Below are 14,859 nucleotides of genomic sequence, written 5' to 3'. Positions count from 1 at the left end.
TTCAAAGCAGAGCCATACTGCCAAATATGAATTACAGTGGAAGGAGATTGTTTTCATGTTTTGACTCATTTTAACATTTTTTTTTTCATTACATTTACTTTCACATTTTTGATGTTTTTAAGAATAAGGTATAATGGATGTTTTCCACCTGCTTTTCCAAGGTTAACAGGTGCACATCAGTGAAAAGATCTGCTACGATCCATAAGCTATTACAAGTGGGAGGGGCTATCTGCATTGCCCACCTGCTGCAGTCTCTCAGTGGAGTTGTGATGGAGAAGTTCTTTGGCATAATCTGCAGACCGATCATTTGCTCCTGAACTTGATTGAGATGTGTCTGTGGTCTGAATTTGTTCACTTTTTAAAAAAAATCTGAGCTTGTTTTCTTTGCTCTACATATTTCCAAAGCGATTGTCAGTCAGTCTGCAGTAAATAATAGTGTTAACTGATGAGTGATGAGCTCTGTGTTTCTCTGAGGCTCTCTCCTTCAGGGTATACGGCTCATTTGCTTGCTGTAAAAACAACAGTCTTCTTTGTCTGGTGAGGGCCTTGGCATTGAAAGTCGACTCCATAATAAACGAGCAAACCGAAGCACTCTCCTTACGAATTGCTATAAAATGTGATTTATGCTGAGAGCATGCAAAGCAGCAGCAGCAGTTCCTCCTCTCCTACTCTTCTGCCATGAGCTCATGCGCCTATAGGTACTAAATGGTGAAATTTTAGCTCTAAGTGGCTTTTGATTGATGCCGTGCCTCTGGTGGCCAGGTCTGTCCTAAATTCTCTTTAAAGTTGAAATGTCCCTCTTGGCGTCTGGGCGAAACAGATCTTGGCGGTTCTTAAAGTCATAAAACAAACCCCACAGAGAGCAAAACGAGGTCATTACGCAGGAAAAATGCTCTGCTAGGACCAGTTAACAAATCACTGGCATATTCCTCGTCATTCTTCCAGAGAAGATAAAATGGTCTTGTTTGTTTGTTTTTTTAAAGGCATTTTGACCACATGCGTTTAGCCTAATAGAATATAGAAGCCTACACCTCTGTGTGGAAATGTAGTTTTGTGTTTTGATGTTTTTTTTATTCCTGTGTGCGAAGCAGAGATGCTCCATCGTGACCGATCGCAGCTCGTCTTACTCGCTGAACTGTCCTTGCATTTAAATCTTGAGTTAATCCAGTATTTGTGTGAAGGACTGATTTTTCCCATCCAGTGTCCAAACTAATCAGAGAAAGTGTGTTCAAAGTAAAATGCGTTATGATGCAGAATATGCTTATCTCTGGATTTACTGGGCATTAACCTCCTCACCTTGCTGTCAACCATCTGTCAGATACGCTGACCTGCGGCAGTGTCCCAGCTCAGAGAGACGTTTATGAGAAGATGTGAAATGGTTTGCAAAGGAAGAAGAGTGTGGATGCTATTTCTGCTGAATATGAATGTGCAGCTAGCAGCTCAATATAGTGGAAGTGGGCACAGCCTGGCTCTGTGCGAAGGGTTTTGTGCGGATTAAACAAACAAGATATAAAGTGGTTAGTTAGTGAGCTTTAGAGGTGTTAGTAAGCAGATTTTGGACTGTGCCAGACTAGCTGAGCCCCCCCTCCTGTTTTCAGCCTACTAATGTGTTCTATGAAGCTGCACCAGGAGACCATGGAGCTGGCCTAGCTCTGTCCTAGAGTAAGAAAAATCCACCCACAATGATACAGAGACCTTTTAAAGAGCCAGGCTGACTGATTCCCTGTTTCCAGTCTTTAAACTGAGCTGACTGCCTCAAACTAAACACCTGAATGAAAACATTTTCTTTATTTTTTTTGAGCAGCACACCTCATGCCTTATTATTGCAGACGTCACAAACTGATTGAAAATGCTCTTATTTTGACAGGCAGCTTGTACAATAGCTCGAAGCGCGCTGCTGCTTCCACACTTAATCTGCATTAGTGCTGCGATTTCATGTTGTGCTTCTCCGTGATTGTGGCTCCAATAGCTGATTCATTAATGCTGTTTTGAGGGGGGAAATGAGGCGACTCTGTCTGCTACTGCGTCTCCGCTGCCATATGCATACAGTTGGCTTGTGGCTCTCGTTTGAGTAGGCCAGACTTTGCCTCCCCGTCCGGTGTAGGCGCTCCACGAGATTAACTGCGGCTCCTCAAAGCCAGCCGTCATCGCTGCATATTGCTCTTTTGAGCAGAAATCTGCCTTCTGAACTAAAATTAGACCAGCCATCTGTGATTAAAACTGCTAAATATCGCACGTGTCTGGAGAAATGTAGAGCATGTAGCTGCTTCCATTTGTTGCTGAATTATAGCTGATCACTCTCCAGCTCCTTTGTAGCTTTTGAATCTTCACAAATTGGTGACAGTGGATAGTAAAACAGAGAGTGGGGTATTTCTCACCTGCTGCAACCTTAAATGCAGCTTTTAGCACTTCTTCAATGGCCAGTAAGTCCTTCTCACATGTGTGACATGTTAAACCTCAGGACTTTCATTGATCTCCAGATGCAGTCCTCCACCCGCCCCGCCCCTCCACAAACCGCCCTTCAGATCAAACGTAAAGCATCTCCTTTCAAGCTCTGCTTTCCTTTCATGTACGCAGTGCGGGCTCTGTTCGTGCGGGTACGCCTCCGTTATGGTGGTCTCTCTCGTTTCCTTTTTTTTTTTTTTTCCACTTTTGCTGTATACTGAGTGGGTGAGGGTGACTGCACTCATGCATGCATGAGCTCAGCTCCCGATACAATTGATGGGACCTCTCTCTTTTTTTTCTCTCTCTCTGCAACTCCCCCACCACCCTGCTCCCAGATCAGCAGCAGTTAATGAAAGTGGATTGATTTTCCTGTACCTCCTGCATCCAATGTTTAATCTGGCGGATGAAATCGACCAGGAAAACAAAAGATCCTACTGCATTCTGTTATATTATGTCTTTGATTGCCTGCCAAGTTCCTTAGAAAACAGTCTGCGTTGGTATAAAACTGGCATAACTGGCACTGACATCCATATGACTTGAGGCATTTTAGTGGAAGAGTTGGACCATTTGGGAAATGCACTTATTGGCTTCTTTGTCAAGATAGAGGAGTGATACTGCTCTCTAGAATATTAGATCCTAATCAATCTTGTCTTGAGTAATTTATAATTGAGTGTTTTTTGAAGTTATCGGTGTTGTGCACATGCCTGCAGGTATTTAACAGACGTCGAGGCGAGGCTCCTGAAACTCTTGAACCTGATTTACCTTTTGTCATTTAACTGTGCAGAAACCTTCAGATAGCTCTTTCATTTTTTTGATCCGGAGCTAAGCTGACAAGCTGCTTCAGCTAACTTCATATTTAACCTGGAAATGAGCGCTATCAATCATTAAACCCTTGCTCCTTTCATAATATCCAAGGTGCGACCTAGGAGGGCGTCTTGAGTTTATGACTGCTATAAATTTAGTGTCAGTGGAGGAGCTGGAATTCAGTTTCTGTTATACCCCCCTCCTTTTTCTGTTAAAGACTCATGTCAGAGCCTGATCACGCTGATGGAAGGAGACAGTGTGGGGGGGATTATAACTACTTGTATGTGCCGTCTCCCCTCCTCACACACTTAAGGATGGATTATGCATCACACAAGCTTGCCTTCAGCTTTCAGAAAACTACTCCTCCTCTTCCCTTCAGCCCTCCATATATGGTCTTCCTTCCTCCCCTCTCCTGCTTGCCCTCCGAAAGGTGTTTTTTTTTTTTTTTTTTTTTTTTCTTCTTCTTTGTGTTTTCCTCGTGGCTGTGTGGCTGAGCTACGCCTCTGGTCGATGAGATGAGTCATCGTCATCTAATTGCTCTCAAATTCAGACCGACCGCCAGGTTTCACCTCTCGAGCGACTGAGTTCTACTTTTTATAATCGCACAAAAGGTTATTTCTGTCCAGGAGATGTAGGTGTGTGTTTTCTGGAAACCAATAACACATCAATGGAGCTTTATTGTGTAATGCTACAAGTACAACCAGGTCTTTGTGTGTAGAAATACATCAAAATTAAAGAAGTTAGCAGAATAATTATGTTATGAACTGAAAAATATGTTCAATAAAAGTTCATCCGTTAATAGCAAACCTGTGTTAGCTTCAGTTTATCCCCTTTATTCATACAGAAAATGTAATCCTGTTCAAATGCATGCGTTGAGGTCACGTGTTATTGGTGCATATTTATGATCATTTATTGCAGGCCTTCTCAGGACACAACATCACATCTGATGTTGTGTTTTGGAAATTTAAAGGACAGTCCCTGGAAATATTCTCTTACTGTTGGGTCACACTTTGAGTACGCTCAGTCAGAGCTCTTAGATGACACGGAGCGCAGGGCAACATTCACCTTTATCTGCTTCCGGTGCTACTGCCGAGCTGACATTAAAAAAACAAACAAACAAACAAACAGATTTTTGTCAACCTTTGGATGCTGTGAGAACATGTGCGAACTCTCTCACAGATGGCTCGTGTTCACAAATGTCAACACGGTGAGGTGAACTGCTCAGAGAAATGAATAACATTGCATAAGCGATGACGGCATGAGCAGGGATGGCCTCAGGTGTCCTGATCTCCACTGTTTTGTGTGTGGTCAGAAAATTGCCTGCGTATAGGCACGAAACAAATTCCCAGTAGCTTCGAAATCCACTTTTCTTCTTTTGTTCAGGTTTTTGTAGGTGGCGTCTGTGTAGCTCGTAGTAAAACCGTCCTTTAATGGTTTTTTCTATCTTGGTACACATTTGTTCTCAGCGAGTGTGTTGCATGGGGTGCAGGAGATGAAGCCAGGGAACGAGGCCAGACATCCACCCACACACACTCACACTCTCTCCAGTAGTAGTAGTAGTGCCTTTCTTCCACTTGCATCATTTTATTCCTGCTTCAGCAAAGTAACGCAACAAAAATAGTCCTTTTCTGGATAAGGAACATGGAGAACTGAAAGTGTGAAAGTTCAATTTACAGGGAATTATGCAACAAATCTTTGAAAACAGTTACATTTTCCGCCTTTATTTGAAGCGCCATCTGACACAGCGTCACATGTGGTTTATTTCTCTCTTGCTGATGACCATGACCTACAGACTGTCAGCCATTGTTGCTTCATATTAAACAGCTGTCAGTGGCTGTTAGTGACCAACACAGGAAGTCAGATAGGATTTTACAGGTGTCATATTCCAGACTGGATCCTGCTAAACTCAACAAAAAGCCTCCTGAGATCTGTCAAAAACTGTAAGAATAATTTTAGGGTAAAAACAGTAGTGCAAAATGTAATAGTCCGTCCTCTCTTCTCTTTAGTTTAGTTTTCGGGGCATATGATAAAGAAACTGTGTTTGACCAAAATTTACTGACTGTCTTGTGACTCCTTTGCTAAATAGTAACTGAGCTATGAGCCATTAGATGGCCTCGGTGTGAGGTTCAGTAATAATATCTGTACTTTACAGAGTAAAGACGGAACAGAAAACTGTACAAATTTAGCTCAGACGATAATAGCAGCCTTATAAATTGGACACTAAAATGTCAGGTGCGTAACAGACTGAAGGACAACAATAGAGATGCAGAAAAACTATATGCTATTTGTGTAAAATGTTAGATTTAGTTTAATTTTTCTCTACAAAAATTGAGTCAATCTGCTGCTATTTTTCTTTGAAATCCTTTATTTATCAGGCAGACAGGTGTCCAAAACCTGATAATGTCAAATGAAGGAAAAAAACAAAACACTTTCACATTTACAAATTGTAAACAAAGAAATGTGTGGGTTTTTTACTTTATATAAAATAACTACTTCACTAGTCATTTCACACTTATGTTCTACAGCTTCAGTTTAAATAAACGTTCTACACCAAGACGTTTCAGTGCCAACCTCTTTTAATTATTGCTATACTATGTGAAAAGGTCACCGTGCTTCCTAGTAGGCAATAGCTTTGCCTTCCAGAAGCGTCAGAGGGCTTATGCACAATATAATCTCCAACAAACCACAGGTATGGACAGCTTATCCTGTAGGAATTAAGCGCTACACAAGCAGCTGTCACAGCGTCATTCATGTGTGGATATGCCACACAGAAAGTCTGCAAAGGAGCCGTCAATCCACCTGTAGGCCGGTGTGTCATCGCGCTCTGTGAAAGTAGGAGCTGCTTCTCCTCTTTCAGACTAATGAGAGGGCCGCAGAGAGCTCGGCGGAAAGCCAAATGAGCTGTGGGCGAAGTCTATCAGGTTCCACAGGTGGAAACATCACCCGGCTTATTCAGGGGATGCGCAGCTAATCGTGAGGCGGAGGGACAGAACACCCGGCTAGAGGCAGGATGTTTTCAGGAAGACCTCTGAGCTGCAGCACTAACAATACTAATTGTAACCTTTGAGTTTGTGGTGTGCAGAAGGATGTCAGTGTAACCTTTTGACTGTCGTTGGTTTTTGTATTTTATGTTGATCCCATTGTTCTAAAAACTCTGTTGCAAAGCTGCTCCTCCACAAGACATTACAACGAATTGTGGTTTGTGGTCAGACAGCTTCAGAGACAGCTGGAAAAACGTAAGAACGAACTGTTAAATCTCTGGAAAAACGGTTAGAATTCTCTGTGTGAAGTTCTCATTAAACTGGTAGTAGCTGTCACACTTATAATTTCCCTGATAGTCTTGCGTGTGTAGATTTCTGCTTTCCATATATTGTGATGACAACTATCGGGTCCTGGCAGCGTCCCAAGTTGCTCTTGCCCACATGTAACGAACAACAGGTAGTTGTCCTTCCTGTTCTAATTCCTGGAAATAGTCTGTTTGCTTTGGGTGAGGGGAAGTTCACGGGTAAAACTTTGAGGAGGCACTCGCTTGCTATGAATTCTCCAGACTATTCCCTCCTCCACGCTCTGATATCACGCAGGCTTTGTGCAGGGATATTTGCATTTTCACATCTAACCTATGAAAAGGCTCAGAACTGGAGTCCACGTGTAAAAATGGTTGAGACGTTCTAGTACAGTCCGATCTTTGCCTGTATTTTGCGTTTTTGGAGGTTGTTCCTTTCCTTTAATCTGCTAGCACTTTTATTTTTATTTAGTTTGTTGGATGCAGAGTCCAAAGTCCGTGCTAGATTGTTTTATTTCCCTCCCACGGGAAAAAACCCAGGTTAAAATGATTTACCTTAACTCTAATCTTTTCCTTATTACTTTCTCTTTCGTATCCTCGTTACTTCAACACGTAAGCGCTATGCCCGCCTCACATATAGTTTGACACACCCTGGAACCGAAGAATGCTGCTGCCTCGCTTGCAGTTCTGGTCGTGCGGTTGAACTCTGGGGCTTTGTTAGCAACCGGCAGCTCCCAGAGGGTTGCGCCTATACTCACAGAATGACTCATCGAGTACCGCTGGCACATTTTGGCCAGGCCTGCTGAACAATTGGAGCAGAGTGGGAGACGATAGCTGAAACGGATCTTCTCAAATTAGTTAATGGTTATTGAAAAGGTGTTTTTCTGTACTGAGAAAGACTGATTGTGATTTTAAACCCTAATCCTGCAACTGAAACATCAGAAAACAAAAAAAAAATGTTAGAAAGTACAGTGTGAAACTCGAGGTACATGTTTTGTTTTGTATCAAGTATCCCAAACTTGCAAAAAAGGAGATCATTTAAATGTAGTTGAACCATAAAACTCATACTCTGATGTCTCTATGAAATCTGTACTCATTAGTGTTCAAAATACGAGACTTTGACGAAGGAAGTCCTGACTTCTTGCACACATAAACCCAAAACCAGATGGATTTGTGGGATTATCGTAACTTTAGATGAGATAAAACAAAGGTCTTGTTTTCCCTCAACTTCCTGAGAGGAAACGAGAAGAGTTTCAGCTGTGAGACCCAAAGCCTTCATGCAGCGCACTGGTGGAATTTAAGGTTTTGTTTGTGCATATTAAAGTTAATCCTGGTTATATCTTGAAAAGACAAAAGGCTTTAGCATAAGGATGAACATAAAAGCTGGCAGCGAGCTCCGGCTAGAGATAAGTGGGCAGTTCAGTCAAGGCTCCCGAAGCTGACTCAATAACAAAAGTCTGCTCAGAGAGTTAATGTGCCACAGACTGGCGCTCTCCGAAGCTCTCGTGCTTTTGATTTAGTTTGTTTTGTGCGTCTCGACAGCCCTTGCCTGCCACAATGGCAAACACAGAAGGGTTTGTTTAGGAGTTTCTCTCTTAGTCAATACAGAGCAGGCTTCAAGGTTACTCTGAGGCAGACTGTCACCAACATGTTGTCTCTGTGTGGCCTGCAGGCCGGTCGCTGTCTCTTGGAAAAACACCACTCCGCTCTGCACCGGTGAGATTAAACCTGAGGGATTTGTACTCCTCACCGTCTGCCTGTCAGGAGTTGCGCGCAGAGTGACGAAGCATGTTGTGACGGCTGTCCTCGTGGTATCAGCTGGATGAATGAACGACTGTTTAATCTGGGCCTGAAAAGATTTAAGGACAGGGGAGAGAAAGAGAGGGCAATTAGAGGGAAGAGGGATTTAAGGGCTGATTGGTGGGTAGGTGGGTGGGTGTATTTCACCTGCAGTGGGGGGAATGTGTTTTCTACCCCCTAACACGATGTGACGGTGTCGCCTACCAGTGAATTTAAGGTGATATTAAGAATGCCTGAGAGCAGCTGAGTGGACAGAAGGGGGAGATCAAATTTTAATGAAGTGATTGTGTTAAATTGCATGCTATGCGCTCTTAAGCTGCTCCCCCGTGACTCCCCGACACAGCCCCGAAACGCTGTTTACCAGCATCTCGACTGTTATGCACATTTATGATGAACTCATTTCAGAAGAAGTTTGTGGGGTGCGAGTTCCCACGTGCACAGTTCAAGTTTACCCTCAAGGCTTTGCTTAATAGTAATGTTTACCCTATAGTAGCTTTAGTCAGGCTGCGGCTGTCCTGTGCAATGTTTTTTACTACTGATCTGCTAATTGCTTACTGTGTAAAGTGCTATAAAATGTCAAGGTCCAGTAGAAGTGCACAATTCCCCGCAGCCCACGGTGACGTCCTCAGATCGCTTTGTTTGTCGGATTAAACATCTGTCCAAAGTAGTGCTTGTAACTATACGAGAGAAAATTGTTTGAATGAAAAATTGTACACATTTGGAACCATCAAGCATTTAGAAAAAACAATTTTTTGCTTTTTTTAGCTCACTGGATTGAGCAGGATGTATCACAAGGATAATGTAGAGTCCCAGGTTCAAATCTCACCTTAGATAGGGTGGCTATAGCTTAGCAGTTGACCTGATCTACCTACTAACTTAGAGGTTGGTAGTTTGATCCTGGAGTGGTTGGAGTGTTCCAAGTGAGTAGAAATGCACTGTATAAGAACCTGTTCAACTTTCCATTGATCTTTCTACCAGTTTTCCAGTCTTTTCTTTGTGCTCTTAGATAAATGCTTAAAAACGAATTTGTATCAATATCCAGATAATCATTTTCTGTAGTAAACATGTCGCTTGAAGCAGTCCTGTAGCAGAGTATTCTGTACTGTACCCAAATCTGTGGGTTATATTTCATTTCTTCTAGAAAGCTCTCGCTAGCCAAAGAAATTGTTTGGCAGAGAAGATGGATGAATTGAACCGGAGCTGTGTCTCACATCAGCCCCGCTGTTCACTGCTAATGTGCTGTCATGGAGCGACAGAGAGTTCGATTCGAGAGCGACCCGAGAGAGTCGGGCAGCGTTATCGCTCGTGGGGCCGAACACATGAATGTGTGGGAGCTGTGGGAGCTTCTCTGTGACCGGGGAAGGAATTATCCTGACAGTCTGTGACTAGGCTCTTTTCGCCTGTCTGCCTCTCTGTGTGTCAGATGCATGGCCCGAGTTGGATGGGGCCTCGGGCTGTAAACCCCCACCACCCTTGCCTGCGCCTACATCACCCCCTGTCCAGAGCGCAGAGCCTGTCGCCTCCCATCTCCTCTCGCTTTACAGTTGTGGGACAGGCAGCGCTTTCTAAATCTGCGATGGCCACGAATACTGTAAATGATTTCACACCACACGAGATGCTGACTGGGCTCTCGAAGCCTCTAATCGATTGACCTCCTTTTACAGCCCGTTGTGGGTTTGTTAATTGGTCTCCAGCTCCCTGCTGACACAGTGACCCTAATGGAAGAGAATTACTGCTGTCTCGTCATGCATTAACCTCCCCCCTTTTTTTTTTCATCAACCCTCCCTCCATCTCAGGCCTAACCTCTGCCCCCCCCCCCCCATTTGCTGCTCACTCTCTGGTTTCACAGCAGCTGGTTAGACAGGGGGTGCACATGCACTCCCGCCTTGTCACATGTCCCTGTGCCTCTGGGAGCTGCAGTCAGGTGACACTGCCAAGCAAATTAAAGCACCAAAAGGCATACACTTACTGTTTGCATACGATTGTCCCTTAATTAGTTTAAGCATAATGTGGCCGTGGTCGGGGTTATGAGAGGCTTCTGCACAGGTCAGATGAAGCTTCAGGGCTTTTGTGCAGAACACATTTCTCCTGCCGTTTTGTTTTCTTTGTAGTTTTAGGCAAAATCACTGCTGAAATTAGGACCAGTTATAGTGATTTCCAGCTCTGTATTTTTAATATTAGCTTCAGCTACAGTAGCTTTGCATAAATAATTTCATCCTGACCCCTTCACTTTTTTCATATGTAAGAAATTTGCTGTTTTAAGCTTTGGTCTGATTGGCTGACCTTCACAAATACAAGGTTTACATAGCAGGTGGGGGGACACGTGTGTACTTGCGGAGGTCACCCCTTTTTGACAACACACAGAGAAAAGAGTAGAAAAACTGTGTGAAAACAAACCGTTATAGCAGTGTGAAGCCTGAGCATGATCGTGTGATCATATTTATCATGAACAGATTCACAAGGTGACATCTTTTAAATGGCCTGACTTTCAACAATAACATGTGTGACTCAAAAATAACAGGGAGGCTCCAGATGATCATAACATGGTTAAAATCTCAGGAGATGAGCCATGATTGCCTCCTTTTTTATTTATTTTTTGTCTGTTTAAGTTTGTGTGTGTAGAAGTGTCTGCTGTGCAGCTGTGAGCCTCGGCGCTGTATAGCAGCTCACCCCTAGTGGCTGCTGCCTCTATTATTTAGAAGTGTGAATATTTTATGACAACATCAGGGCTGGGAGTTTGGGAGACGGCTGCCCTAATGAGCCATGGCACTCACTCATTTGGACCTTAAACGGGCTGCTGAATGCACTTTTGTGGCGCCACAAAAACTGCACAGGGGGTATGTAGTAAAGTGGGTGTTAAAGTCTTATTTGGGGTTTTACTACTCCAGGGGAAAAATGCAGAAAATAGTCGTCTCACTGTTATGGGAGCAGATCGGCAAATCGTCCCGAGGATGAGCCTCGAGCATGAAGGCGAGGCTCAGTTTGTATACTGAGAAAAACTGAAGCCTGTTAAAACAAGAACTTTGTTATGTCGGCTGTGGTACTAGAGCAAAAAGAGAAATAGAAAAAGAAGCTAAACAGTGGGGTTCACAATCATTTCTTTATGTTTTAGAGAAAAACAGATGAAGCTCTACAGTGTAGTTTTGTCCTCTGCAGTCATATAAATCTGTGCAGACGTGTCCTCTGAGGGGTCAAACACAGAAGAGCCAATGTCATTAAAGTCAGCAGCTCACAGACCTGACATCACTGTGCATGAGAGTGCGTCACGCAGCATGATCAGTCAGAGAACTTTTCAGCTTTAAAGTGTATGCGAAGAGACAGAGAAGCACTAAGGGCAGAGCAACGCTGCTCTTTCAGACTATTATAGAAGAGCCTTTTAGCTCTGTCCAAGGGCCAGTGTGGTTTTAAAATGTCTGCTTTTAAACTTGTTTTCTCTGTCTTCTTTTCATTCAATACTAAACTTTTCTTTGTTTCTGTTTTTTTGTTTTTGTTTTTTTGTTGCAGTGAGGGTGTCTTCAAGTGTCCGGAGGATCAGCTGCCCTTAGACTATGCCAAGGTACGACTGACACTCCTAATCCCAAACTAAAGCCAAACCCACACATGCAGGAGTATTTTTAAAAGCACATTTTTCCCTCCTTAGTTGAAAAATCAGCATGGTAACAACATGAACCAAACCCACCACATTTGGAAGCCTCAACATGTGTTTTGTCCGCTGCCATGTTTTTTTTTTTTTTTTGTTTGTTTGTTTGTTTGTTTGTTTTTGTTTGTTTTTTGGTTTGTTTGTTTGTTTTTGAGGGGCAAATTAGCATATTTTAGATGAGCGGTTGGAGTTGCTAATTAATGCTAATTAGTGGATATATCTTGGACGGGCTATACCAAAGTGCAAGTCCCGATAATTTCCATTGAAAATGCTCCAAAAGGCAATAACAGCACAAACACAGCTGAGTGGTTCACTTCACTGACTCCAATTAGCAGCTGTGGCCTAGCAAACACTGAGTGGTTACACTTCTGTCAATCAAACCAGCTACACCCCCTACTGCAGTATGTGAAAAAAACAGACCCTGTTTAGTTGGTTTGAAGGAGGAAAATATCCATAGAGGTCAAATATATTTAGTTCTAGGTTGTAAACCTTTTTTAATTGATGTGAAGTGGGGTATTTTAACATGGGAGTCTATTGAGAACAAATGACCCCATAATGTAGTGGTTTGTATGGTTCCGATCCCAGGGGCAGACACAAACCCAGGCTCAGGGGGCATATGGTAGTCCAAGTGCTGGTCCCAAGTCTGGATAAATGGGATGGTTATGTAACAAAAAACAAAAACAAAAAAAAGCAGCACCTGGTATAAAATCTGTGTCAGATAAAAGATGTGGATCCATCCACTCCGATGACCTCATTTGGGAAATAAGGGAGCGACCAAAAATACCCTCTGCCAAAAGCCGATGGGGAATGACTTGCTTTGAGACATGGACAAAAGATGTTCTTGAAACCTCAGACTTTTGTGTCATGTGCAAACTGAACAACATTACCTAAGTTAAACAAAACACTTAACAGAACATGTTTTAAACTCAGTTTCGCCTTGTTTATGGATGTCTGTACACTGGAAGTTTTCAAAGAGTTCTATTTGGCAAGGCCAAAGGTGATAATAGCCATGATACAGCTCACCGTGAAGTAACGTGAGTGTGCTAAAATGCTTGTGTGACCAAGCTGATGTGCACCAGATCAAAGAATTGACCATTTGTACAGAATTTCTACCACGTTAGCATCCAGATTTTAAGCAGATACATTAACTGTGATCACCCCTGTGGTTGAGAAATTTAGCACGCTAGCATTTAAACTAAACACAGAGTACAGATAAGACTGGAGATGATCAATGTAACAACATGCCACTAGATGCTAGAATAATTAAAATGCTAGCTTTGTAGCATTTTTGTTTTGTTTGCATTCATCTGCTTCAGGATGTAAATAAACTGGGCTACACTGGCCTGACTAGGAACGAATGCAAATCAGATGTCTAACGAGTACAAAGATTAGATAAAGATGGAGTCATGAATCCGGATGTAAATGCAAATTATCAGAAAAACTGCTTTAGGGTGATGGCTTTGACTTTATAATGGTGTGATAAAAGCTGAATTTTTGAAAGTAAGTTTACAGATCCTTGTTTTAACTGAGAGTCAGAGTCAGTGGAAAATCTATTAAAACTAGTACCACCCCACCCTCGCCTCTTTTAATACATCTCTTTATGTCCAGAAGAAATTTCAGCTGAACAATAAATGCAGTTAATCAGATTGTGCTCAGGGGGAAAAGATAATGACTAACTGTATTCAGAGTCGGCGGCTGGCTCTCACACACCCACACCCCCACTGCAAAATGAGAGACTGGAAGACAAGGATAAGGGGCAGGAAAGGATCATCTCCTTTTCAGTGCAGCGTTAGGCTTCAGTTGATAAGTCTCCCATGCAGTTTGTTAACTTTACTCTTTATGATCTTGTTCTATGTGCACAAAGCTCATTTATTCAAAGCCACTGGAAAAAGAAAAAGATGACTGCACTAAATAGAAGTTCATCATCGTTCAGATTTAATGAAAGCTGATACCGTCAGGCGGGGAGGAATAAGGTGATTTTTGTGACCTTAAAACTCATTAAAAAACAAAGGAAATTATCAGGGTTTAACCTCGAGCTGCAGCAGGCTCAGCGGGGCAGCAGTGCAGGTCTGCATGCTGTGCTCAGAGCGATGAAGGCGCCTGTAATAGCAGGGACTCCCCACGGGAAGGATGTGCTCATGGCACACCTGTCAGACGCTGTTATTTGCCAAGGCTCCCAGTCGCCTGTAAATTACCCCATCCTGGTGGTCCCTGTCAGGGTTGTTGTAACGCTCGCTGAACACTGTCCTTCGAAAACGTGCACAAACACAACCTCGCTCCCACAGAACAACAGTGTTGCAGTCATTAAAGGATTGCACTGTTTCTGCTGTAGCAGCAGTGCACGGCCAACAATTGCTGCAGCAGACAGAATAAACCCCCAACTTGGAGCTCCAAAGAGATTAACCCCCCCGATCTGCCTGCGACTAACTTATTAAAAGGTCATTATTGCCGTCCTCCTGCAAATTCCAAGACTGTAACAATGAGAGAGTGTTTCAGTGTGCTTTAGAGGACTTTTTTTCTGCTCTTTGTTTCTTCTCAGAGAATGTGATTATGGCACTGAAATCTCAACCGCTCCTTCAGTGTAAATGGAGTCGCTTTCTGTGGATGTCATTTCACTTCAGAAATGTACTTTAAAACACTTGAAAAGGCGTCTATCTCCTAACAAAGCTGCTGCAAACAATGAGAGAGACGACGAGGGTTTCCTTGCAGATCGTTTTCCAAATGAATTTTTAACTTGCTGGCGATGGCAGAGACACGTGAGCGCAGTCGGGCACTTTCTGGGAGCCGTTATTTGTTCGGAGGGCTGTTGTGACATTTTGAGGAAGTGGCTTTTCTTGTTTGATCAGTGCTCTGCCCGTGCTTCGTGTGACAGCACAAGGGATGGAGA

At 43.0% G+C, this 14,859-nt stretch overlaps 1 protein-coding gene across 1 annotated transcript in view; it reads left to right on the top strand.

Moving 5' to 3' along the window:
* traf4a (tnf receptor-associated factor 4a) overlaps positions 1–14,859 on the top strand; it is a 36,856-nt gene that overhangs the window by 13,338 nt on the left and 8,659 nt on the right. The window contains exon 2 of the mRNA XM_004558204.3: positions 11,837–11,888. Coding sequence (XP_004558261.1) covers positions 11,837–11,888 — 52 coding nt within the window. The remainder of the gene's footprint in view (positions 1–11,836; positions 11,889–14,859) is intronic.

This window comes from Maylandia zebra, linkage group LG14 (assembly GCF_041146795.1).
Source record: "Maylandia zebra isolate NMK-2024a linkage group LG14, Mzebra_GT3a, whole genome shotgun sequence".
In the NCBI taxonomy this organism is placed as follows: domain Eukaryota; kingdom Metazoa; phylum Chordata; class Actinopteri; order Cichliformes; family Cichlidae; genus Maylandia; species Maylandia zebra.
Note: the sequence above shows the minus strand (reverse complement) of the source record. Positions and strands in the feature narration are given on the sequence as shown.